Raw genomic sequence first — 23,971 nt, forward strand, 5'->3', positions numbered from 1 at the left:
AGAATATCTATACTAATTAGAAAATTACTTTTGCAGGGAGTCTACCAGGTAGAACAGAAGCTAGGAGGTGCTCTTCTCGACCAGCCAAAATCCATGATAATTCAGGATGGTGGTGCTAATCTTTGTTTATGTTTAGAAGACATGGGACCTGGATGGCGTTGTAAACCTGGTGCTAATTATCAGGTATAAATTCATAATTATATACATTTTTAAAATATAATGCACTGCACAACATAATATCATTAGACTTTGAAATCAAGAGTCATCATGGGATGTCTTCACTATCAAGCAAAATGCCAGTCAAAAGTGATTTAAACTCATTATTTCTGAAGAAGCAAGAGGTGTTTCAGATGAGCAGGAGAGTAAGGTGGGCAAATTTGTGAATGTAGAGGTCAGTGGCACGAGTGAAGAGAATGAACACAAAGTAGACAGGGGAAATAAAGGAAGTCATGGTGGTCAAGGAGACACTGTGTAAAAAGTGAGATGATGGCAAGAAAGGATTAAGATAGTCAAGGATGTAGGGATGACATTTAGGTCTGGGGAGGGGTGTAATATCAGTAATGATGGACAGGAATGGATGAGGGGAGTGTGGAGGAGTCATATCTGAGAAGTGGGGTCGGTGGAACTTGAAACAGAAATGAACTAGTGTATATGTCTACAAATGCTAGAAGTATCTGAAACAAGGGGAATGAAATTGTAGCATTGATAGAATTCATTCACCCAAAAATTGTTGGTATAAATGAGACTTGGTTGAATGAGGATAACATTCTGACAGGAATAGATGGAGGGATACATAGTCTTTCGTGAAGACAGACAAGGCAAAAAGAAAGGAGGAGTGCTATTGATGACGGCAGAGTTGTGCCCATCTAGAGTGTAGATGCAAGGAGAAATTACTTATAGTGGTTTTGAAGCAGAATAGTGTGAAGTGGAGGTGGATGGGATGAAATGTTTAGTAGGGTGTTGCTATAGACCTAGTAATATGAAAGGTAGTGAGAAGGAAATGTTTAGACCAATTGGTCTGGCTAATAAGAAAAGGGTGATTATTATGAACAATTTCAATTATAGTAATATAGTGTGGAATACAGAGACATCATCAGGAACCAAATAAAATGAATTTCTTGAGTTTTTAAGGGATAACTACCTTTAAACAGTATATAACAGAAGCCACATGTGGATCAGTGGTCTTGCAATTGATTATTTCATCAGAAGATATTGCTGTAAATGAAGTGTTACATACTTTCTCCAGTTGGTGAAAGTGATCATGAAGTGATCACTTTGTGATGGCCAACCATATCAAAATTTTGATATGGTTGGCCATCACAAAGTGAATGTGGAACTATAAGGTAGGTGATTATGATAAACTCAAGAGGCAGCTTGCAGCAATATCATGGAATGAAGAATTGGATGAGAAGGAAATCAATGCTCCTTATTCTCTGCCAGATACTCGGGAAGTATCTGGCAGATGCAATGACTGAATGTATTCCAAAGGTCAGGAGATTCAATAAGGTAGGTTTAAAATGGATGATTGAAGAAGTGAAGCATGCAATGGAAGAAAAAGTATTCTGGAGGCTGCACAAAATGAGTGGCAATAATCAGTTACATGAGGAATACAAAGAGCGAGAAAGGAGGGTGACTCAGTAAGGGCAAAATTTCAGTATGAGCAGCAGTTAGCAAATAATACTAAAAGAAATCCATTATCGCTGACCAACACCCAAATGATGTGCGAGAATTGGAGAATGATAAACACTGAGGAAGATATAGCAGAGGTGTTTAATGAACACTTGATTAAAGTACTCAATCCTTGTAATTGTAACATAATGCAGAACTAGAGAGCAGTGGGAATGGGGAAGGAACCAATAATATTGAGTGAGAAAGAGGTATATGAGGAATTGAGTAAACTTGATGGTATAGCACTGCATTTATTGAGGGAATATTCCAGGGAGTTAACAATAGCTTTAACTTGAATTTTAAGCATGAATTTTAAATTGGCCCAAGTTCCAAAGGAGTGGAAAGAGGGAAAAATGAATAATATCCAGAGTTGTGGTCAAGGTGTTGCAGAAGCTAGTGAGAACAAGGATTCAGGACATATACAGTAGCAGTTCAGATGGGATTGGATAATAGATTAGTACATTTGGTTGGAGATTGGCTGTCTGATAGATATCATAGAGTTGTGACATCCAAGAAGAGGAAAGTCACTAGTGGTTGTGTCTGACGTGTCTGTTTTGGTGCCATTATTTTTTAATTTGTATGTAAATTACATTTGAAAGGGCTAAAATAGTTATTTGCAGATGATGCAAACTTGGGGAGAGTTATGAGAAGTTGAGTAGATGTAGCTTTGCAAGAGGACCTAAACAGACCATCCAAATGGGTGAGTGTGGGTATCAGTTTAATGTAGAAAATAGTATATGGTTTTAAAATTTTGAAAGCAAAGATGGGATGCAGAGTATAGAATTGGTGGGGGATATTCTAGAGGAGGTGGAAGAGATGAAAGATATGGGGATGATGGTCGATAGGGACTTGAAATTTCGTGGACATTTTGCTAAAATTGTGAGGACAACACAGCAAATTATGGGAATGATGCAGAGAACACTGATGTTTTGATTCCATTGTACAAGGTTTTGATCAGCCCACATGAATTACTATGCACAGATTTAATCACCTGGGTTTTCAAAAGGATGATGAGATGTTGGAGAGGGTTCAGAGATGATTGACTAAGTTGGTTTCTAGTCTATGGAATGTGGAATATAAGAACAGATTGAGGGAATTCAAATTATAGAGCCTAGTGGATAGAAGGAAGAGGGGAGACAATGATCGAGATGTATAAGTTGTTAATCTGATAATTATCCCTTACCGTGGATGAGATTAGATTTTTCATAGAATATTTGGAGATGTGGAGAATGAGAGGACATTCTCGTCATGATGAGAGGAATCTTTAGATGGGAATTTTTCAATTGAAGGTGAGTTAGCTGATCTCATACTGATGCTGATTTGCCCCCCCTCCCCCAGTAACTCAGGTTTTTCATCCCACATACAGACAAATCAGCCTTTAGGACACATGCAATTTACAGACAAAAAAATACTAGTGGTGATTGTGGGTAGTGGTGTTGGTGTTGATGATGGTAGTGGTAGTTGGTGTATTAAGTGGTGGAGACAGAGTTGTTGGGTATGTGCCCTCCCTCACTGAGTCTTTGGATTCCTTGGAGGTGTCACAAAATAATAATAATAATCCTTGGATGCTATAAGGTAGGGGGTGAGGAGCAGATTTTTTCCCCATGGAGGAATGGTGGGTGATTGGAATGCATTTCCTGTTAGTGTGAGCATAGGGACAGGTGCATGCATTTAAGCTAAAAGGTATGATTAGCTGTACACGTGAGAGTGGAATCTCCCAATGAGTCTCTAGACTCCATGGAGATCTGTCTGTTGATAACAATAAATAAATAATTGATACTATACAGAAGTTGGCGAGAGAAGTTTACACAATTATTATATATGGGATTGTATGTAGAGAAAGAAAGAAAAAACTGAAAGAGCATATGTGGAAGTTGTATAAGGATACAGTGAAGAAGAAAGTGAGAAATAATTTTTTAAGTGCAGAGTGGTGGGTGGGTGAGTCACTGGAGGCAGGTGAATGTTAGGGATGTGAATAAGTTTAAGGTTCAATATATGTTGTTGCTAGTTCAGTGATACTTGCAATGAATCTGCTGATCTGGAAGTTTGTTAATAATTTGGAAAGCCTTACAAATAATAATTTGTGAACAAAGAAAAGTTCAACATACTGAAATTTCATTGTTCACAGTTAGGCATTATCTGACAGGTTATCAGAAATAGATAGCACGGTTTTTTCTCTTGGAAAGTCTAGGTTTTCATCCTGCATACAGACAAATCAGCCTGGAGAACACATGCAATTTACAGGCAAAAATACTAGTGGTGGTTGGCAGTAGATGGCATTGGCGTAGGAAATGATGGTAGTGGTTGTTCATTGTAGTTGGAGGATTAAGTTGTGGAGACGTAGAGTTGTGGAGTAGGTGCCCTCCCTCGATGAGTCTTTGGATTCCTTGGAGGTGTCACATATTAATAACACTTATAATAAAACTAACCATAAATGGCCTATCCAGTCTAGAAGAAGAGTACATTTTCCATTATGTTTATTAAAAAAAAAAAAAAAGGTGAAGCTTGATTGCAAGTTCATTACTCTCTTCATAAACTGACCTTAGTGATAAGTAGACGTCATGCTTGAAGTGACTTGGAATCTCTAGAATAAGATTTCCAAATTATCTAATCCTTGATCCCATCCATAGCAATAGCATATTATTTGTTTACGTTTGTGAGTGGAATTGAAAAAAAAAAAAAAATTATAAAGGAACACAACCATCTAGACTTGATTCCTTTAAGGAGTTATTTGACTCAAATATTAATTTGTAATTGACAATAATAATAATAGACATTATTAATGGTACACATGTTTATTCTTTGATGCCACTATTAATAGAATTATTATATATTTTAGGAAATTCCATTCCAACATTTGTGGAGTGGTCGTCAGAATAATCTTCATTGCTCCTTTACTTTGGAACATGTAGATAGAACATTACAGACTATTCGTTGCCATATCCTTGTTTATCAGCGGGGTGTTCAAGCCCATCGCCAGTTACTCAGGATTAATACAGACCTTAGAGAGGTGAGTGAATGGTTTTGATTGAATTTTACTTTTTTCTGTATACTACTTTGTGTGTGTGTATATTTTAATATCATTTGTGGATAGCTTTACTATATATGGTCACTGTTTTTAGATATTTCACTGTATTTTAACTGCATTTATTCTGTTACTATATTTTTAAATTGTGTAAATTGCTTATAAATTAAGCTGTTAAAAAATTGAAAATATTCAGGGGTAATTAATATCTTATTATCCAGGGGGCTTTGTGAAACAATATTTATTATCCTTTAAACTGAGTAATAAAATTTTAGGAAGTATGATGGTATTTATGTATGTGTGTAATCCTAAATAATAAGATACTGTTGGAATTCTCTGTATTAGCAACAATGTAGAAAGTTATTTTTCATTTCTCTAAGCCTGAAAATGATTGTCATTATTCAAGCATAGAATAGCTCTCTTACCTTTGATAATACAGTTGACTCATATCAACTGTATTATCCAATCTACATATAGCAGTGTTATACTAAAGGAAATTCATTGTAGCAAACTATTTCTTTAGTCTCTATGACATTTGCTATAGCAAGAGTTAACTATATTCACATCTCAGAAAAGATGCTCTTTCTCAACATTTAGTTAACTGCTGATTAATCTTTTACCTACTCAGTCACAGTTAATCACACAGATTATCTATTAAATACATGGTCAAGAAAATAATAAAACTTAAATTATGAAATTTGATATTCCACTTTGTAATTTAAATTAATGATATATAAGTAATCCAAAAGTTTGCAATTCTGTTAATATTTTAGCACTTCATAAACACATTTTAATATGAATCCCACCCATGAGAGGTCGTCCACCCAGAGTGTTACAAGTTAAGTATGGGTTAAAACAATCCTGAAATCCAGCTCTAGACTACATATGAACATTTTTCTACTTCAGGCCTCTAGTAAGCAAAAATTTAGTCTCACAGGGGTGATGATAGTAATTTGTCATTAAAAATATTCAACAAAATATAAGCAGTTACATTCTCTGTTCCTGATTTATCTCTCTGCAAATAATTTCATTCCTCCACAACATTAAAATTTTTAAATTTTCAAAAAATGTAACAAATTTACAGTCAAGACTAAATTTTTTTACATTTCTTGCATCTTGAGGACCAGCCAGGCAAAGCACCATCCTTACAAGAATTGTGCTGTTAATTAGAACAAATGATAGATAGCACCAAGTCTGGACTATAATCGATGCAAGAGAATATCCAGTTCTTTGACTTTTCTTATATCTGACTTGTGTGCACAGTCTGGTGTTGTCTTTTAAGAATACCCACTTTGATTAACCAGTACCAGAAGCAGAATACATTTTCTGCGGCTGTTGAGAACAGAATTTGATGCAAATGGCTTTAGAATAAGTTCAAAGTAAGGACCAATTCCTCAGAATTCTGTTCAATGCAAAACATGACTTTCTTCTTACCAGTCAGCTTCTTAGAAGTGTAGCTTTGCCTTTGATCCATTGATTTTCTGTTCATATTGTTGAGGTGAATCCATTTTTCATTGCAAGTAACACGTTATTTGATGGAGTTTGTTCTGAGAACTGATTAGAAATTCTCTACCAACATCATCTGAGCTTGTGGTGTCCATTCATGGAGTGTGTATGGTGTCAATGCATTTCGATAGTCCTTTCCCTTGACTTTGTCAAGGTAGCGAAGAAAATGTTGCAAGTTTCTTGTGATGTAAAGAGATTTAGCCAGCCTGGTTGGCCAAGTGGTCAGCGTATCCACTCTCCAGCCAAAAGGCTGCGGGTTCGAATCCTGTCGTCGTGGGCCTGGATGTTTGTGATTGTCTGTGAAAATATTAGTGGTGATGGTGGCAAATGGTAGTTGCCATTCGTTGTAGTTGGTGGATTGAATGGTGGAGAAAGAGAATTGTAGAGTAGGTGCCCTCCCTCGATGAGTCTTTGAACTCCCTGGAGGTGTTACATAATAATGATAATAAATAATAATAATTCAGTTTACAAGTGCTTGTGGCTGGATTGGTTCTGACAGCTTGTTGAAGTAGCATCTTGAAAGTGACTGTCAAGAACAGTTGCTCTTGTCAGAACTTCAGTACTGTTCTTCACAGAATTTAGATCTTTCGCTCTGCAGGTGTTTTAGACAGTCTTAACTTCAATCTGTTCATGCTTGAATTCATAAAATCAAAAATTGTAAGTAGGCTCTTTATTTTGATAACACAGAACACATATAATTAATTTTTTTAATGTTAAGAAATAAAGTGCAATCTAAAGATATTATATTCCTAAAACTTTTGAGCCATCTTTGTAAGATTTTTTATATGAAAAGTTTGAAGGATACTTACCATCATTTTGATTCACCAGCTTTTGTGTTATGTTGAGTCATTAATGAGACTTTTTTTTTTCTCAGTTGTAGCAATCTTTATTCATGGGTTATACTTATAACTAATTTCTTTTGTCACTAATCAAGATGCAAATTAGTTTAAATATCTTGGCAAACTAAAGTACTGATGGAATAAGATGGCTCCTAGTCCTTGGTTGAGAAAGCTTAAATGTAATGAGTAACATCTTAACCTAGATCCATCTATGGGCTGCTGTGGATGTTAGTTGCTTAGAGAGGCTGTGTGACCAGCTTATACTATTAAAAAAAAAACAGTATTTAAAAATTTTCATATTTTTAATTAAGTGAATGAAGGAGACTATATTAAAAAATAACTATATTGTGTAATGATGTGCAAATAATCGCAACAAATAAATGGAGGAAATTATTTATGTATCCCAACTGCTTAAAGGTTGATCCTCTTGTAAGTTGATTAATTCTACCGTATTCATCCTTGATGCTGTGAAATGTTTGTTACATATTGCATATTATATTACATATGAGAAGTTTGATGTGAATCTAAAGATGGTGACAGCAATGGTAGGGGGAAACAAAACTATTATACTATAACAGTTTTTATAGTATATACAAACATGGAAATTGTTACAATATAAGACTTTCATTTCAGTATGATTGATTGCAAATGAATACTGAAAGTCCTTATCATCAAATTCCTGACATGTATCCTCAAGGGGTGTACAGGATATGATAGTACTACATGAAAAATTTACATCATTACTAACTTCCTATCTACAATTTTCCTCCAAATCAGTCTGTTACTTGTCAAGACTCAACATTATCAGATCTTATATTTCTATCGTCTAAGGCACTTTGTACCGTATCAATCCACCTATATCTTGGTCTTCCTCTGGGTCGTTTTCCTGCCAACCTGGTAGAGAACACTTGTTTTGCTAATCTTTCCTCGCCCATTCTGTTTAAGTGACCATACCACCTGAGATTAGTCCTGGTAACGCATTCCTGGATGCTGACAATGTCAAGTTCTTTCCTAATATCCTCGTTTTTAATATGATATTGCCATTGATGCCATCTGTTCATGCCTCTAATCTTTCTCAGGACTCTCATATCTGCAGTCTCTAGTCTTTGGTCAAGTGTTTTACTTTTGACCCAGCTCTCAGATCCATAAGTTATAACTGGTTTGAACACTGTCTTGTATACAGCTAATTTAGTGTTCCAACTAATTTCTCTCTTATTCCACATGAATTTATTCATTTGACTGCCTACCATACCACCTTTGTTGATTCCGTTGTCTATTTCCATATTTAATTTACCATCTTCACTAAAAATCGTGCCTAAGTAGCTGAAATGTTTTACTCTTGTTCCACAGGTTCCCCGTTCACAACAGAGTTGACATTTTCAACAATTCTACCTATTTTCATTGTCTTTGTCTTTTTAATGCTGACCTTCATACCATATCTATTACAACAGTTATTCAATTTAGTCAGGGAATCTTGCAGACTTGTAGTGGATTTATTTAGAAGTATAACATCGTCTGCATAAAGCAAAGAGCTAACATTAACATCTCCAATTTTGATATCATGTTTTATACCACTTTCCTTCATAATGTGATCCATATAGATAATTAATAACAGAGGGGATAATGTACATCCTTGTCTCACACCAGATTTAACATTAAACTATCTTCCTGTACTTCCATCAATTCTAGCTGCTGACTTACAACTCAAATAAAGACTAAGTATTGCTTGATATAATGCCCCATTGACACCATATAACTGTAGCATATTGAATAACTTCTCTCTTGGCACCTTGTCATATGCCTTTTCCAGATTGACAAAACTTAAATACAGATCTTTGTTATATTCCCATGCTTTTTCCCATCAACTATTTGTTATAGTCCCATCAACTATTTTTCGTAAAGTGAAGATATGATCCTGACAGCCTCTATTTGGCCTGAATCCAGCTTGTTCTTCACCAAGCTTTTCTTCCACAATTCTTCTCAACCATTTCTCAAGTATACTTGCATAGATCTTGCCAGGAACACTCAGTAGGGAAATACCTCTGTAATTCTCACATTCAGTTTTATTTCCCTTTTTATATATGGATACTATTAGAGCACTACTCCAATCATCGGGAATTCGTCCCTCTGTCCTGGCTTTCTGGCCTATGCAGTGCAGCCACTGTAAGACTTTTATACCACCATACTTCAGCATTTCTGGTCAAATATCATCTATTCCTGCTGCCTTTCCACATTTCAAGCCTTTGATGGCTTTTTCTACTTCAAGTATGGATATGTATTCCTGACTGTATGCCTGTTGAGTGTTTTTTACCACTGTGCTATTTAACACAGTGGTAAAATTGTTTCATTTAGCAATTTTTCAAAGTAATTATTCCATACTTCAAGGATATCTTTTTCTCATGTTTTCATGTCACTTTTATCATCTCTAACTCCTTTTACAGTACTCTTTCCTCCATTTCTAAACTTCTTCAATAACCTCCAGAATACCTTCTTGATATTTATTTTCTATGTTCTTGCCAAAGTCCTCCCATGACTTTTGTTTAGCTAGTTTTACACAGTGTTTCGCTTTCTTACATTTGTCTCTGTATTCTCTAAAAGCAAAAGCTGACTTATTAGTTGGCAATATTATATTATGCCAAAAGGAATCAGTCCTCCAGATTTCTCTGCCTTTGGAATTGTCTGCATTATTCCCATGGTGGATAAGGGCCCATTTCCAGTTATGGCAGTTACTCAGCGAGTTATTTATTTATTTATCTGTTCTAGATTACCTTCAAAGTGATAGTAGCCTGCGTGTTTTTAACTATTTTGTAACATAACCAAAGCTTTAATCTTTTAGCAAAACAACTTTGATTTAAACAAAATATTAAAAAAAAAAAATAGTAAACAGTTCAGTAAAAATCTTGGTAATAACGACTGAATTCTATCAACAGAAGATTGCTACCAGTTCAACACCAGGGCAGCCTGTCAGTTCCACTGTGTCAAAAGGAGAAGGAGATACAAATGGTGCAACAGTGGCAGTCGATACTCCGGCTTTCAGGTATGTTACCTGGAATAGAAGACATCTTTAGCTTTCATATTACATCGCACTCTTTATATAATTTATTTTTATATTTAGCTTTTTTTTTATTGCAGATTTAGGATCTACATTTTATCAAATGTAGGTTCTAAACCTGCAGCAATGTTTAATGGGACATGTCCAAAGGCATAACTATATTTTTTTTATAATTAGTGGTGTTCTGGTTTCATCCCCAATACATACACACATAATGTGAAGGCATGATAAGTGTTCCTTCACATTGTATTTCTCAGATATTTTTCCATTTATGACTGAAGCTATTTAAATGGAATTGAGAATATATTATTATTGTTATTATTATTACGCAATGCCTCCAGGGAGTCCAAAGACTCATCGAGGGAGGGGGCACCTACTCTAAAACTCTGTCTTCACCTACAACAAACCGCAACTACACCGCCACCATCTACCGCCAATCATCACCACTAGTATTTTCATAGACAATCACAAACATCCATGTCCATGGTGGGATTCGAACCCATAGCCTTTTGGCTGGAGAGCAGATATGCTAACCACTCGGCCGACCAGGTCAACATTACGGTGGTATGAATTTTAATAGCAGATGAAGCATTTAGCCTCTTTAACTCAGTTGATATAGATGAAGCCTTTTGGTTAGAAAAACTGGGGTTTGAATCCAATCCTATCTAGGATGCAAAGATCCTTAATCATGGCTTTTTGACTGAATATGAGTTAGTATCATATGGAAGCAGAGGGTTTTCCTCCCAGAAATGCAAGTTTTTTCATCTTGCAATCAGACCAACTGACCAGAAGAACACATACAATTTATATACAAAGAATATTTATAAGCATAGAACTAATACCTATCTTAGAATTCCAGTTATTAACACTAGACCTCCTTGGAATCCAAAGACTCGCTGTGGGAGGCAAACACTGTTACACATAAAGCCCATCAAACCGTGCTTTAAAGTAATTCAATGTATCTGCATTCACCATAATGTCAGGCAAAGCATTCCACTGACCAACTACTCTCCATGCAAAGAACCTGCTTCTTATGCATCTGCATCTTCTCATACCCTCCTTACACAACTTCTAGGCATGTCCTTGTTCTACTCCCTACTCCCCATTCCTTGAAAAATTTCTTCCACATTAACTTGGTAACAATCCTTTACCAACTTGTCTTGTGATTGTCTGTGAAAATACTAGTGGTGGTAGGCAGTAGATGGCGCTGGTGTAGATGATGACAGAGATGTAGAGCAGGTGCCCTCCCTCGATAAGTCTTAGGACTCCCTGGAGGTGTCGTGCAATAATAATAATAACAACTTAAATGTCTCAGTTATATCTCTTCTATTCCTCCTATTTACAAGGCTTTGCAAACTACATTCTCTCACTCTATCCTCATATGCCACATCTCAAAGACCAGTTACCACCTTAGTCAGTCTTCTCTGGACCCTTTCTGACATATCCTCATCACCATGAAAACCAGGAGACCAAATCTGTGCACAGTAATCCATATGAAGCCTGATCACGACCTTATACAGTGGAACCAAGAATCTGTTTATTTCTACATCATTGCTATGATCTGATGTGATGTTTCACAACTTGTGAAGTGGGACCTCTGAATTTCAGATCCTTGTCTTCCACCACCACTCAGAGGTCTCTTATCTCAATTTTTTCCAAAATTTTTCTGCCAAGTGTATACTTTGCATCCCATTGTTGCCTACCAAATTTCAGAACCTTACACTTGATAACATTGAATTGACAGTTCCATACTGTTACATACTCATATAATCTATTCAAGTCCTCCTGTAAGGCCAGAATGTCTGCTTGATTTCTCATCACTCTCTCCAGTTTCGCATCATGGTGAGATGTATTCTGTGAAGGAGGATGTAAAGAAGCTGTTGGAAGAAGCAAAACTGAAGAGTGAGAAGGTGAAGATCATAAGCTGTCTGCCACACTATGATAGAGACAAACTGAGGAGGAGGGCAGTGTCAGCAAATGAATCAGTATTGTTGTGTCGGAAAAAGTGATGAGTCATCCCTTTTTCCCACCCAACGTTATGTTACCTCAGAAGGAAGGGATAAGGACATGCTTATGCCTTCTGATGGGAAATGTACCGAATAATGTCCCAGGAAAATGTAAATAAGCAGATGTGTAAATTCTAAACACTGTTAAGATAGCCCATATGTTTATTGAGATAGTAATTGTGAATGAATTATAGTAGAAAGTCATGTAGTATTAACAAATAAATGTGTATAAGCTAAGTACAAGTTTAAGGCATGTAAAGACGGTTCGTAGCCACGCCGTCCAATCGGCTGCCGCCGTATGCGTGACGACACCGCCGAGTGAGGGAGCTGTTTCGGAGTATAAAAGTTTCAGCGGGAGTTTGAATCGCTCTCTTTTCTCTTATCTCTTACCTCCGATTGCTTGTGTCTTGTGTCCGAGGTTCGTTGGCACCTAGTTTCCCGTAGGAGAGCTATGTAGAGCTTGCCGCCACGTGTAGCAAGAATCTCCACTTGCTATGCATGTTACATCGGTCAAAGCTGCAACTACAATGTGTTCAACACATTAGGAGAAAGAGCCGCTGATGAAATCCACGTCAGCATACAGATCTGTGCATGAGTGTTTTCGGTTCGTGTAGAACAAAGGAACAAAGCCCGCCATCAGAGGAGGTACAGTGAACAGATCAGAATACCTAGTCAAAGCAAGAACGGTAAGCGAAGATTTTCTTATATTAATGTAGGATTAAAGTATCCGTGGAATAAAGAAACAGAAGTTAAGAACGCACGCTATTTACGTGTTGTACCACAGGAACAGTCTGCAATTTGGACACTTTTGTCTACTGCTAAGAGGAAAACATATTAGGCTCCAGCCGAACAGGAGGCCAAGCTCCGAACTGTTTAAGTGATTTAAGAAAAGTAATGTCATATGATCAGAAAGTGATTAAGTGTTGACAGATATTTTGGGGGAGAGAATTAAGTAGAAATAAGTACTATTGTCCTAGAGAATTACATGTCAGATTTATTGAATTGTCTAATGTTTATATGTAATGTTTCATGTATGATATTATCAGGTAACTTAATTGTGAGAGTCTGAAGACAGATATATGTATAGAAGTGAGGATCTTATGTCCAGTAATATAGTACAGAAGTTTTGAATTGTGATTTATTAAGAAAAAGGAACCCAGACTCTTTTAAGGTTAAGAATTTAAATAACATGTATACTTGTCTTTGTGAAATAATAAATGTGTTTCTTTTTACATAATCAATTGAGTTTGTCATATCTTCTGCAGATTTGAATTACTGTTTGGAAAATTTCGTACCATGCATTTAAAGGGGAAACCAATAGTGATATGAGAATAGGGACCACGACTGCATATATCTTGATCCCTACACTTTCCTTTAGTATTGTTGAATAATGTATCAGAATTTAGTTGCCGGCTGGTGCAGTCTATAATCTACACAAATTTGTCAGTAACCGAAGTCTGATAGTAGGAGATACAAAAAAGTTAAAGGTTAAAGTAAGAAAAAAGACAATTAAAGATATTAAAGATAAAACAAGAAAAATGGGGATATAACAGTATGTAGGTTGTGCAGTAGGAATGATGTAGGATTTGTGGATCTGTTTGACAAAAAAAAAAGGATTTGTATAATGCTGATGGATTGCATCTAAATAGTTTTGGTGTTATGTGTCTAGAGTGAGTTTTGTTCACCAAGCATGCTGAAGTACAAATTCAGGAAAACTTGGGCAATTAGGGTAGAAGCAGGTGAGTTTGTATGAAAGCAGTCATGAGGTGAGTGAGTGTGAGAATGACCAAGTGCAGAATCTAATTTCTCAAGGAAAAATATTGAATAGGGCAGTTAATTCAGGAAGTAAATATGAGTGGGGGGGCCTAAAGGGGTGCTGCAGTTTCTATATAGTAATGCCAGAAGTATCAGGAACAAGAGGGAGGAGTTTTTGGTATTGGTTGGTGCAATCTCGGCAAAAGTTATTGCATTAGCAAGACTTGGTTAACAGAAGATGACGTAGTTACAGGGATAGAATGTTGAAGGGCTTAGTATTTTCAGAGAAGATAGAAAAAATAGGATTGGGGGGGGGGGGCTACTGCTGATGATAGCAGATGAATTGCAGCCAAAAAGAATAAGAGATAAGCTTGGATAGTGGCTGTTCATTTAAAGCAACCTGGTGTGAAATCAAGATCAGTAAGACAAAAAAAAAATTGTAGTTTAGGTTATTGTAGACAATGGTTCCATGGATGATCCGGAAGACATTCATCGGCAAATTAGTACAATGAGTACAGGTTGAGTGATTATTCTATGGCGATATTGATTGGAAGGAAGAAAGATCAATCACATGGCAGGAAGAAATGGAAATTATACATCTACTGTGTAATAATTACTTGAGGCAACATGTGATGGAGGAGAATATGGGTGTGAGAGTATGAGTATTGGATTTGGTCATAGGATCAGAAGAGCTATCCATACCTAAGGTGGCCACATTGCTTCTGACTGATGAAAGTGATCATATGGTCTTGACTTGGGAGATTGTAAAACATGAGGGATATTCTGTCAAGAAGGTATATATGAGGTGTATTCAAAAAAATGCTGAACTTTTTAAATAGCACACTTTTGACAACAAACTGACATTTGCCTCCCTCTGCTATGAGCATTAGTTGTCGAGTTACATCTGCTGAAATAAGCACGTGCACAAACTGTTCGTCAGATTAGTGACAATGAAAGAGCTTGAAGAATAATGTGTGTGTGTGTGTGTGTGTGTGTGTGAAAGTTTGCTGCAAACTTGGTACAAATTTTACAAAGACATTTCAATTGCTTAACCAAGCATTCGGGAAGAACTGTATGAGCCGAATGCAGTGCTATGAGTGGTTTAAGCATTGATGGATGAGTCGGTCAAAGATCAAGGTGATGCTAGTTGTGTTTTTTGATTGGAAAGGCATTGTCCATTATGAATTTGTGAATTTATGCCACGTGGTCAGATGGTAAACACAGAGTTGTACCAGGAAGTTTTAGTGCATACTGTGTGCAGGAAGAGGCCAGAATTGTGGGAAAACCAGACTTGAATGTTGCACCACGACAATGCACAGTCATCCTTATGGCAAAACATCAGACATCCATTGTGTCCCATCCACCCTATTCTGTGGACTTAGTCCCAGCAAACATTTTCCTGTTTTCCAAACTTAAAACCACATTGAAAGGATGTCGTTTCCAAACCATAGAGAAGATTCAGAAAAATGCGATAGGAAATTGTGTGCCATCACAGAAAGTGCATTCCAACAATGGAACAAAGTTTGAGAACAGTGCATTGCCAGTAGTGGGGTCTACTTTGAAGGGGAAGTGCCTAAAATGTTGTAAAGTGAGCAATAAAGTTTTTATGGCAAAAGTTCGCTCTTTTTTTGAACATGGCTTATATGTGGAACAACAAGACAGGTGATTATGACAAGCTTAGGAGGAAGCTTAAATCTGTGCCATGGCATAAAACAGTGCATGGGAGATAGTTAAAGGTCATCTAGAGGAAGTAGTATTAAATTGTATACCTAATTAAATTGTATATAGGAGATTGATATACTAGAGTTTTATTCCTCCACAAGCTTAAGGAATAAAGATATGAAGCTATTCCTGAAAACTGCAAAACAAAGCAGTGTAAGAAGGTTTTTGCATGGAGTGGCATTGGAATGGAATGAATGCACTGGCTGAGTGTGAGATAGTGAATGAGGAGTGGTATGATGAACTGTTATCTAAGGCAAACTTCCTAATGAGTCTTATGAATCCATGGAAGTTTTAAACAGTAATAATATTCTATTATTACTTGCAAAATCACTTGCAAGCATTTTTCAAAGGACAAATGTCAATCTGTGTGTGAAAGAAGATATTTCTTATTAGGTTTCTTTGGATTTTGTATATCTAATTCAATCAGTTCAATAAATATATATTCTCTTAAGATTGTAAGTGTCTACAAATCTTATGTAGTAAATACTGATCTAACATCTTTTGTACTTGTGATTATATACAAGGAAATGATAAGGAAATGAAATATGTTTTGAAAATGTATATTTAATGTAAAAAATTTAAAAATATATTGACTATTTTAGTTGATTATTAATGGATTTAAGAATAAATGAGATATGAAATATATATTATGAATACTGATGTATTCAAAGCATGTAACAGGAATGAAGTAGGTGAGAAATTTGTTTGCCTGATACTGTACAATAATCATGACTGATTTAATTTGCATAACATAAAATAATTATCTTAATTTTATCCCCCCCCTCCCCATTTAGATTGACAACGGAAGTTCGAAGACAGCTATGTGCCTGCCTTGATCCACCCAACAGCCGAGGGAATGACTGGAGAAGGTTGGCAAATGAGCTTGGTGTAGACAGGTGAGTTATATAACCAAAAATTTTTTTCTTGACAAAAGGCCATTCCTGAAAATTATGTAAAAGCATGGTAAAGATAGAGAAGAAGTTTTTACATGGAGAGCAGTGGATGGAATGCATTGCTGGGATATGTTGTGAATGCTAGATGTGTAAATGAGTAAGGTTCATACTGAACCTTACTCATTTACACATCTAGCATTTACATGTTGCATTACACATGTTGCTTGCTGAATGAGTCCACAATGTCCTTTCACAATGAGCCCAACTCCAGTGAGGTTTGTTATAATAATTAATTATTATTTTATAATGGCATTCATTATATTGACAGTGCACAACACTTCTTATAATCTTAAATTTTAAATCCCTAGATTAAATCACATAACTATATTTGACTCTTATTTAATGATAAATAAACCTATGTCTAATCTTGAAAGTGAGGGGGGGGGATAATCTAATACATAACCAATGAAAAAGAAATATCAGTAGCTTGAATCAAGTTTTTCTATTCACCATAGAAATTGTTGACAGATAACTTACAATTATTATAACTTATCTTGCTTATTTTGTTATTTTTTATGTATATTTATAAAATGGAATGAAGGTCATCATCAAATTTCTGCTGTGTATCCACAAAGGATATATCAGATACTGCATGATTTAGTTTACATTATTACTATTAAGAATTTTCCTCCAAATTTATCTCTAATTTGTTAGGCCTCCAATATTGTGAGATCTTACATATTGCTTTTCTAAGGCACTTGTAACTGCATCAATCCACCTAGATCGAAGTCTTCCGCTAGGTTTTTTCCTACCATACTAGCATCACACATGCTAACTTTTCCTCTCCCATTCTGTTCAAGTGACCATGCTACCTGAGATTCTGCTCACACATTCTTGAATGCTAATAATATCAAGTTTCTTTTTAATATGATTCTGCCACTGATGCCATCTGCTCACTGCCCTAATCTTTCCTAGAACTCTATCTGTGGTCTCTAGTCTTTGATCAAGTATTTGCTTGTAACCCAGCTCTGACATCCATAAGTTAAAATTGGTTTCTTAGCCTTGTTTCCTATCTTGCATATAGCTAGTTTAGTGTTTGACTAATTTCTCTCGTAATCATATAAATTTATTCAGTTACTTCCTACCATACATGCTTTGCTAATTCTGTTATCTATTTCTGTATTTGATTTGCTGTCTTCACTAAAAGTTGTGCCTAAAATAGAACAGGTGAAATGTTTTACTTGTTCTCTGTTCAGCAAGCAGCTGAAGTTTTCTGTGTTCCTGCCAATGAGAAAAGGCTGGTTTGCATTTTTTTTTGTGGGATGAAAAATTCTAATTTCTGGAAGGAAAAAATTCTGCCATCTCCATATGAGACCAGCTACTCACCTTCACTTGAAAATCCCTGATAAAGGTTCTTTGCATTAGATTGGATTCAAGCCCACATCTTTCCAACCAAAGGAATCATCAAAACTGACTGAACTATGAAGGCTTACCAAATTTATTATTATTATTGCTAGTATTAACATTTGACCTCCATGGAGTCAGAGACTCATCGTAGGAGGTACACAATATTGCACACAGTGCTCATCTCTGCTTTAAACTGATTCACTGTGTCTACACCCACAAAACACTCAGGCAATGCATTCCACTCACCTACTACTCTCCATGCAAAGAACCTACTCCTCTTCTCACACCCTCCTTATACAGTTTCCAGCGATGGCCTCTTGTTTTACTTCCCCCCCCTCTATGCAAAGTATTCTTTGATTATAAATTGTGTGTGTGTGTTCTCCTGTTCAATTTGCCTGATTGTGGGCGAAAAAGCTGAGGGAAAACCCCACCACCACCACCACCACCATCATCATGTAAGATCAGCTAACTCACTTTTGGTTGAAAAGTGCTGATAAAGGTTCTACACATCATAGATGGGATTCAAACCTAGATCTTTACAACTAAACTTTCATCTATACCAACTGAACTACGCAGGCTGTATTTATTAATGTTATCCTACTTAATTATTCTGTTACTTTTCACATAGTAAAATAACTCTAGGATTCCCTTTGGTCTGTTCAGCTAATTTCCTCTTATAATCTAAGTTTATAAATTAAAGATGCCAAGAAATTATATTCTTAATTTTTTGTCATATTTAATTTATAGTATAACTGAGTGAAAAAAAAAAAACTTTCTACATCTATCTCTAATCCAGAGTATTTTAGTAATAAGGTGTGACACTTTTTGGCTACTTGTATATGGAAATATGACTTCTGCATTACTTTAACCTTGGTATCACTTCTGGGTCTGGCTCCCACTGATGAGACCTCAATAAGGTCTCATCGGTGGGAGAGGCAATTGATGTGAAGTCATTGGCCTCTATATACAAGTAGCCCAGTCATGAAGTGACATCATGTGCAAACTTTGCATGCTTATATTTGGATAAAGGATGAATTAAGAATATAATTTCTTGGCATCTTTAATTTATAGTACAATCAAGTGAAAAAACTTTCAAAATCTAAGTTTACCTTCTCTGCAATGGTTGTTTATCTTATAACTTGTAGTGCATGAGTTTACCTTTTACATTTGTCCTGCTACATTTTGTTTATATAGCTCCTGTTAATGGTTTTATTGAAGTATCTTCCTAACTCTGAAAATGGAGTCTGACTCAGCTTCTTTCAAATAATTCTTGATTGTTTCCCCATGCACTTTATTGGTTTCTCTTGCCATTTCTGATGCAATTGCACTGAGTTATATACTGCTACTAAGTTTGATAATTACCTGATCTGTAGTTCTACATACATTCCTTTTTAACTAAAATCTCTAACCTAAATGCATGGTCACTCAGACTAGAAGCAGAATGGCCCTCTTCGTTACAAGCAAATCTTGTACTGTGGCAACTCGTGGTAAAGGTGGATCAAGCTTCAAATCACTTGCCTTAGTATCCTATGATGCAAAGCATATCTCCTTGCAGCAAGTGATGCGAAGCTTGATCTGCCTTTAAATATTCTCACTTCAGTTTGTGTATTACAGCAGATTAGTTATGTAATCTGAACCAAAATGGAATCAGTTTGATATTTTGGCCTTAGAGCCCTTACATCAAAAGTAATCAATCTACTTATTAGAAGTGGCTCAAAAAAAAATGTTCCATGTTTGGTCTCAAAAGCAGAATTTCCAAACTATGTAAAAATTTAATTTAAAAAATACAGGAAAGTATAACATTAATAAAAAAAAAAAAAAAAAAAAAAAATCCTTTGCCCACTCATGGTGCTAATGTACCCTAAGTTCACAATCTTTGTTGAGTGCAAGTTGCATAAAATGAATATCAGCAGCAGCAACAACAACAAAAAAAGTGGCATATCAAAAGCAGTGAAATAGTTTATGGTTTCCCGAAAAGGATACTCCTTTTTCATTACACACAATGATGTGAAATACATTACAGGGTCATCCACTCATGGTTAAGAATAATAAGACAATAAATTATATACTTCACAAGAAATAATATTTTAGTAATTATTTTATATATTCATTTTTTGTCTGCTTGATTTTAATATTTAATATAGTGTTTTGTTTGTTACTTTCCAGGTATATAAATTACTTTGCTACAAAGAACAGCCCTACAGACAATATTTTAGATCTCTGGGAGGCCAGGCATCATGAAACAAATGCCCTTGCGAACTTACTAAATATTTTGCGTGTGATGGGAAGGAGTGATGCAGTTTCTGCTGTGGAAAAAGAAGTTGGTTCTTGGATCTGAAAAAATACGTGTTCATATGTGAATGAAGAAAGCAACATGTAGCATAAGAACAACTACTTCACTGCCTCTTTACATCAGGAAGAGGAACTGTTATCCTACTAGATCCTCTTTGAACAAATTCAGTGCTCAATAAACACAAAACAATATAATGTTGTATAAAGTTATTCTTTCAGGGGTTGGCCTATCTAGGACCTTATTAATAGGCCATAACTAAGTCTTCCTGACATTAAACAGAGTTAATGACTGATGGTGTTTGTGTTTGCAGCTGTTTCCTGTTGATGGTGCTGTTGGAGGGGTTTAGCCCAATGATTGTTAGGTTTCCGTAGGAGATAAAGGACTGTCTGTTGTAAGTCTGTAGTTATAGAACTGTTGAAGGTTGTACTGAACAAAATACTTCAGTAATGCTGTCAGATGTGAAGGTTGCTGTTGAAGAGAACCGAAGTGATATGCAAGGTGTCCCGTCTTTTTGTCGTAATGGTTGTTACCCTGAGATATGCAACTTGCCACCTGACCTGCTGTGGCACACACAGCCATGTTATCTTTGTACACTGTTGTACAGTGCTTAAGTTAGAGTAATATAAAAAATGCTGCACTGTCTTTGTATTTGGTCTCATAACTGTTTTGCAGATTTATTACATTTTAGAAAACAAATTTTGCATATGAGGATTGCAACTGTATAATGTTTTGAAGAAAACATAATTTAAAACAATGGCCTTTTGTCCATATTTTTCACTTTTTTCTTAAACTGGAATTATCAAACCAAAATCATGTAAATTATATAAAATATATATATATATATATAACTTGAAAGTAGTAAGCTCTAGTACAGCAAAATTACTGTCAAAGCAATGTTAGGCACTATTTGTTTGCTAATAGCTAATATGTCTGGGAATTTTAGAATATTTCTTAGGTCAACAACCTAACCATAAGTGTGTTTACGTTGTTGGGATTTCATTATAAAGATAATTAGACATTAAAGAACAAGGATATTAGTGATATTGATTCTTAATAAAGAATTGAGAAGACTACTAAAATTAATCAACTTCATTAATGAATGAATTCTTTGGTTTGATTCTTGTTCTGCATTTTATTGAGGGAATCAAAATATTGCCGAAGGATGCATAGACCATATCTGTCGAAGAGACATATTAGTTATTTGCCCTGAACTATGCAATATCTTGAGCAACTGCTTTCTCATTAAATACAAAGAAAAAAAATTTTTACCTCTCTAGTATAGTGTAATTGTTTTTAACTTTCTATATTTACTCATATTCCAATTATGGCTTGCAACTGCTACTTCTATATTATTATTTTTTTTTTTTTTAATTTATTTTCACAAAAAAAAAAAGTGAGAATTCATTTATTATATAAAAATTGTTTAAACATGAATTTATTCGCCAGATTAATAGAAAAAAAAATTTAATTTAACTTAGACATTCCATGTCAATTTTGAATAGTACAACCTATGTCGCAGGCACTCTTTATACAGATTTTTGAAATTTGTTTATATGCAGCTGAAAAAACATGTTGAGACCTAATAGCAATTTTGACATCTTAATAAAAGTTTCTCAATTCATAGCCAAGTGTAATGATTTCCTTTAATAATACATCAGGTATTTTTGTAAGAAAAGCTGAGTTAACTGAAACAGTGATTTTAACCAAATTCTGCAATTACAAAATTGAGTTATTATATTTAAAACTCAAAAATACTCCCAGCAAATTAAATTTTTGATGTACAAGTTATTTCAACAATCAGTACAAGAAGTTGTTCAATTATTTCTACTCTTCTGATAAATATTAAAATCATGCATAAGGAATTATTTTAATATAAATATTGTATGAAAATAAAATTTTATTATTATATGGTATCTCAGAGTCTGGAGACTCATCACTTGAGACCCACGTTAATATTTGTACACACAAAACATATCATGCCTCTCTTTAAACTTGTTCATTGTAAGTGTAATCAAAACTAATTCTGGCAGCTCATTTCACTCATTCACCACTCTCTCTACACAAAATATCTAGTCTGCACAGCTTCCATGGATAACTCCTAGTACTCGATTTGTCCTATATTAAAAATTTTCTTTTGTGTCAATTTAAAAAAAAAACTCTTTGATATCTTATAAATTTCTATTATGTTCCCTCTTTTCTTTCTATCAACTAACTTTGTAACTACACACCTTTAATGTAACCTCATAGAGCATGCCAAAAACCTATCGCAAGTTTCGTCACTCATCTCTGAATCCTGCCTACCACCTTTTGATCCCCCAAGAAACCCATATGGCTAAACCTGTTGAAAAACAGAATGCAATTAATAGAAAGCAGGGTTGATGGAAAACAAGCTTGTGTGACTAATTACAGACAGTGAGAGTGAATGACATTGAAAAACTTTTCTTTTAAGGTTACAAAGTGGTCAGCATTCGTTGTGAAGAATTTATCGAAAAAAAAAAACACGTGTTGGAGTAATTATTTCTAATTATGAAAATAACACAACATTTCAAGTCATGGAAAACATATACATATGTACAGGACACAAGCTGCATGACACTATACAAAAGTAAGATAAATCTAAATGCTTTAATCATTTACCCTAGCCTCCTCTGGTGAAAAAAAAAAAAAGAAAAGAAATTAACAAATTAATTGAATTTAATGTAGACGTGAATCAGATGATTTGAGTACATCAGTACTGGCTGTTGACATCCACCCAACAGTTGAATGGGTGGATGTACTTCCTTCAGTGGTGTTTGTACTCCAGAGGAGCGTTCACACAGGTATCTGTGTCCATGTTAGGAGTGGCCTTTTAAAAGGCAAGCAGAAAAATGCATTTTCCAAGATGTCTGGTCAATGCTGGAAATTAGACCATCAATCTCCCAAATGTCACAAAGAACCTGAGAACAGAGCAAGACTGTTCAACCAATGTGTGTTGTCTGTTAACATATGGAGCAGAAACCTGACCAATAAAAAAGGAAATAACAGATAAAATGCAAAAAACGAAGAATGGAAAGATGTCTGCTAAACATAAGACTCAAAGATAAAATCAAAAATGATTAAATAAGAGCTAAAACATTGTGGAGAAAACACTGAAAATAATTGAAATGGGCAGGACACACATGACCCAAGGAACAATAGATGGAGAAAAGTTATTATGATTAGAGACCTCCAGGTAGTCAAGGACTCATTGAGGGAGTCTATAAATCACCCAGACCAGCTGTCATACATTCACACTAGATGCATTCACCAGTGGTGCACCCAGAGGGGGAGCCAAGTACACCCCCCTTCCCCAAAGAAAAAGGAAAAAAAAACTAGAAAAATTTCAAAATCTTTTCCTAATTAATAAAATTCATTTTTTTAAAATTTATGTTGTGTCATGTCTTCTATTTCTATACTACTTATGAATTAGCGATCATTAATGATGCTCAGTCATAGGTCGTATGCAATGCATAGTGTGTATTCTCAAATCATCTACTCAACTCCCCCCCCCCCCCCAGATTAAACCCTGAATGCATTACTGGCACTCACTTGTTGCTCTCTCTGGGTGAAAAACCTATTACCCCTTTCTTGAAACCTATTTATTACCCCTTACATGCAAATAAATTTAACTTCCGTTTAACGTCCTTGTTCTCTCTCCACCTTTCATATAACAAAAAATTTCATCAGATATCCTATAACAGCATTCAAAAGTTTATATAGACCTCTATCATATCACTGCTCTTTCTCCTGTTAACCAGTCTGTAATCCACATACTTGCACAATCTAT

At 35.4% G+C, this 23,971-nt stretch overlaps 1 protein-coding gene across 1 annotated transcript in view; it reads left to right on the forward strand.

Annotated features, from left to right (window-relative positions):
* Positions 1-21,789, forward strand: part of LOC150099279 (netrin receptor UNC5C-like) — a 189,794-nt gene extending 168,005 nt beyond the window's left edge. The window contains exons 13-17 of the mRNA XM_090404301.1: positions 37-183; positions 4,508-4,678; positions 9,969-10,075; positions 16,368-16,469; positions 20,040-21,789. Coding sequence (XP_090260427.1) covers positions 37-183; positions 4,508-4,678; positions 9,969-10,075; positions 16,368-16,469; positions 20,040-20,211 — 699 coding nt within the window. The 3' untranslated portion in view covers positions 20,212-21,789. The remainder of the gene's footprint in view (positions 1-36; positions 184-4,507; positions 4,679-9,968; positions 10,076-16,367; positions 16,470-20,039) is intronic.
* The last annotated feature ends 2,182 nt before the right edge of the window (positions 21,790-23,971 follow it).

The sequence above is a fragment of the Typopeltis vanoorti genome, chromosome 14 (assembly GCF_054136105.1).
Source record: "Typopeltis vanoorti isolate ZY-2024b chromosome 14, IOZ_Tvanoo_1.0, whole genome shotgun sequence".
Lineage (NCBI taxonomy): Eukaryota > Metazoa > Arthropoda > Arachnida > Uropygi > Thelyphonidae > Typopeltis > Typopeltis vanoorti.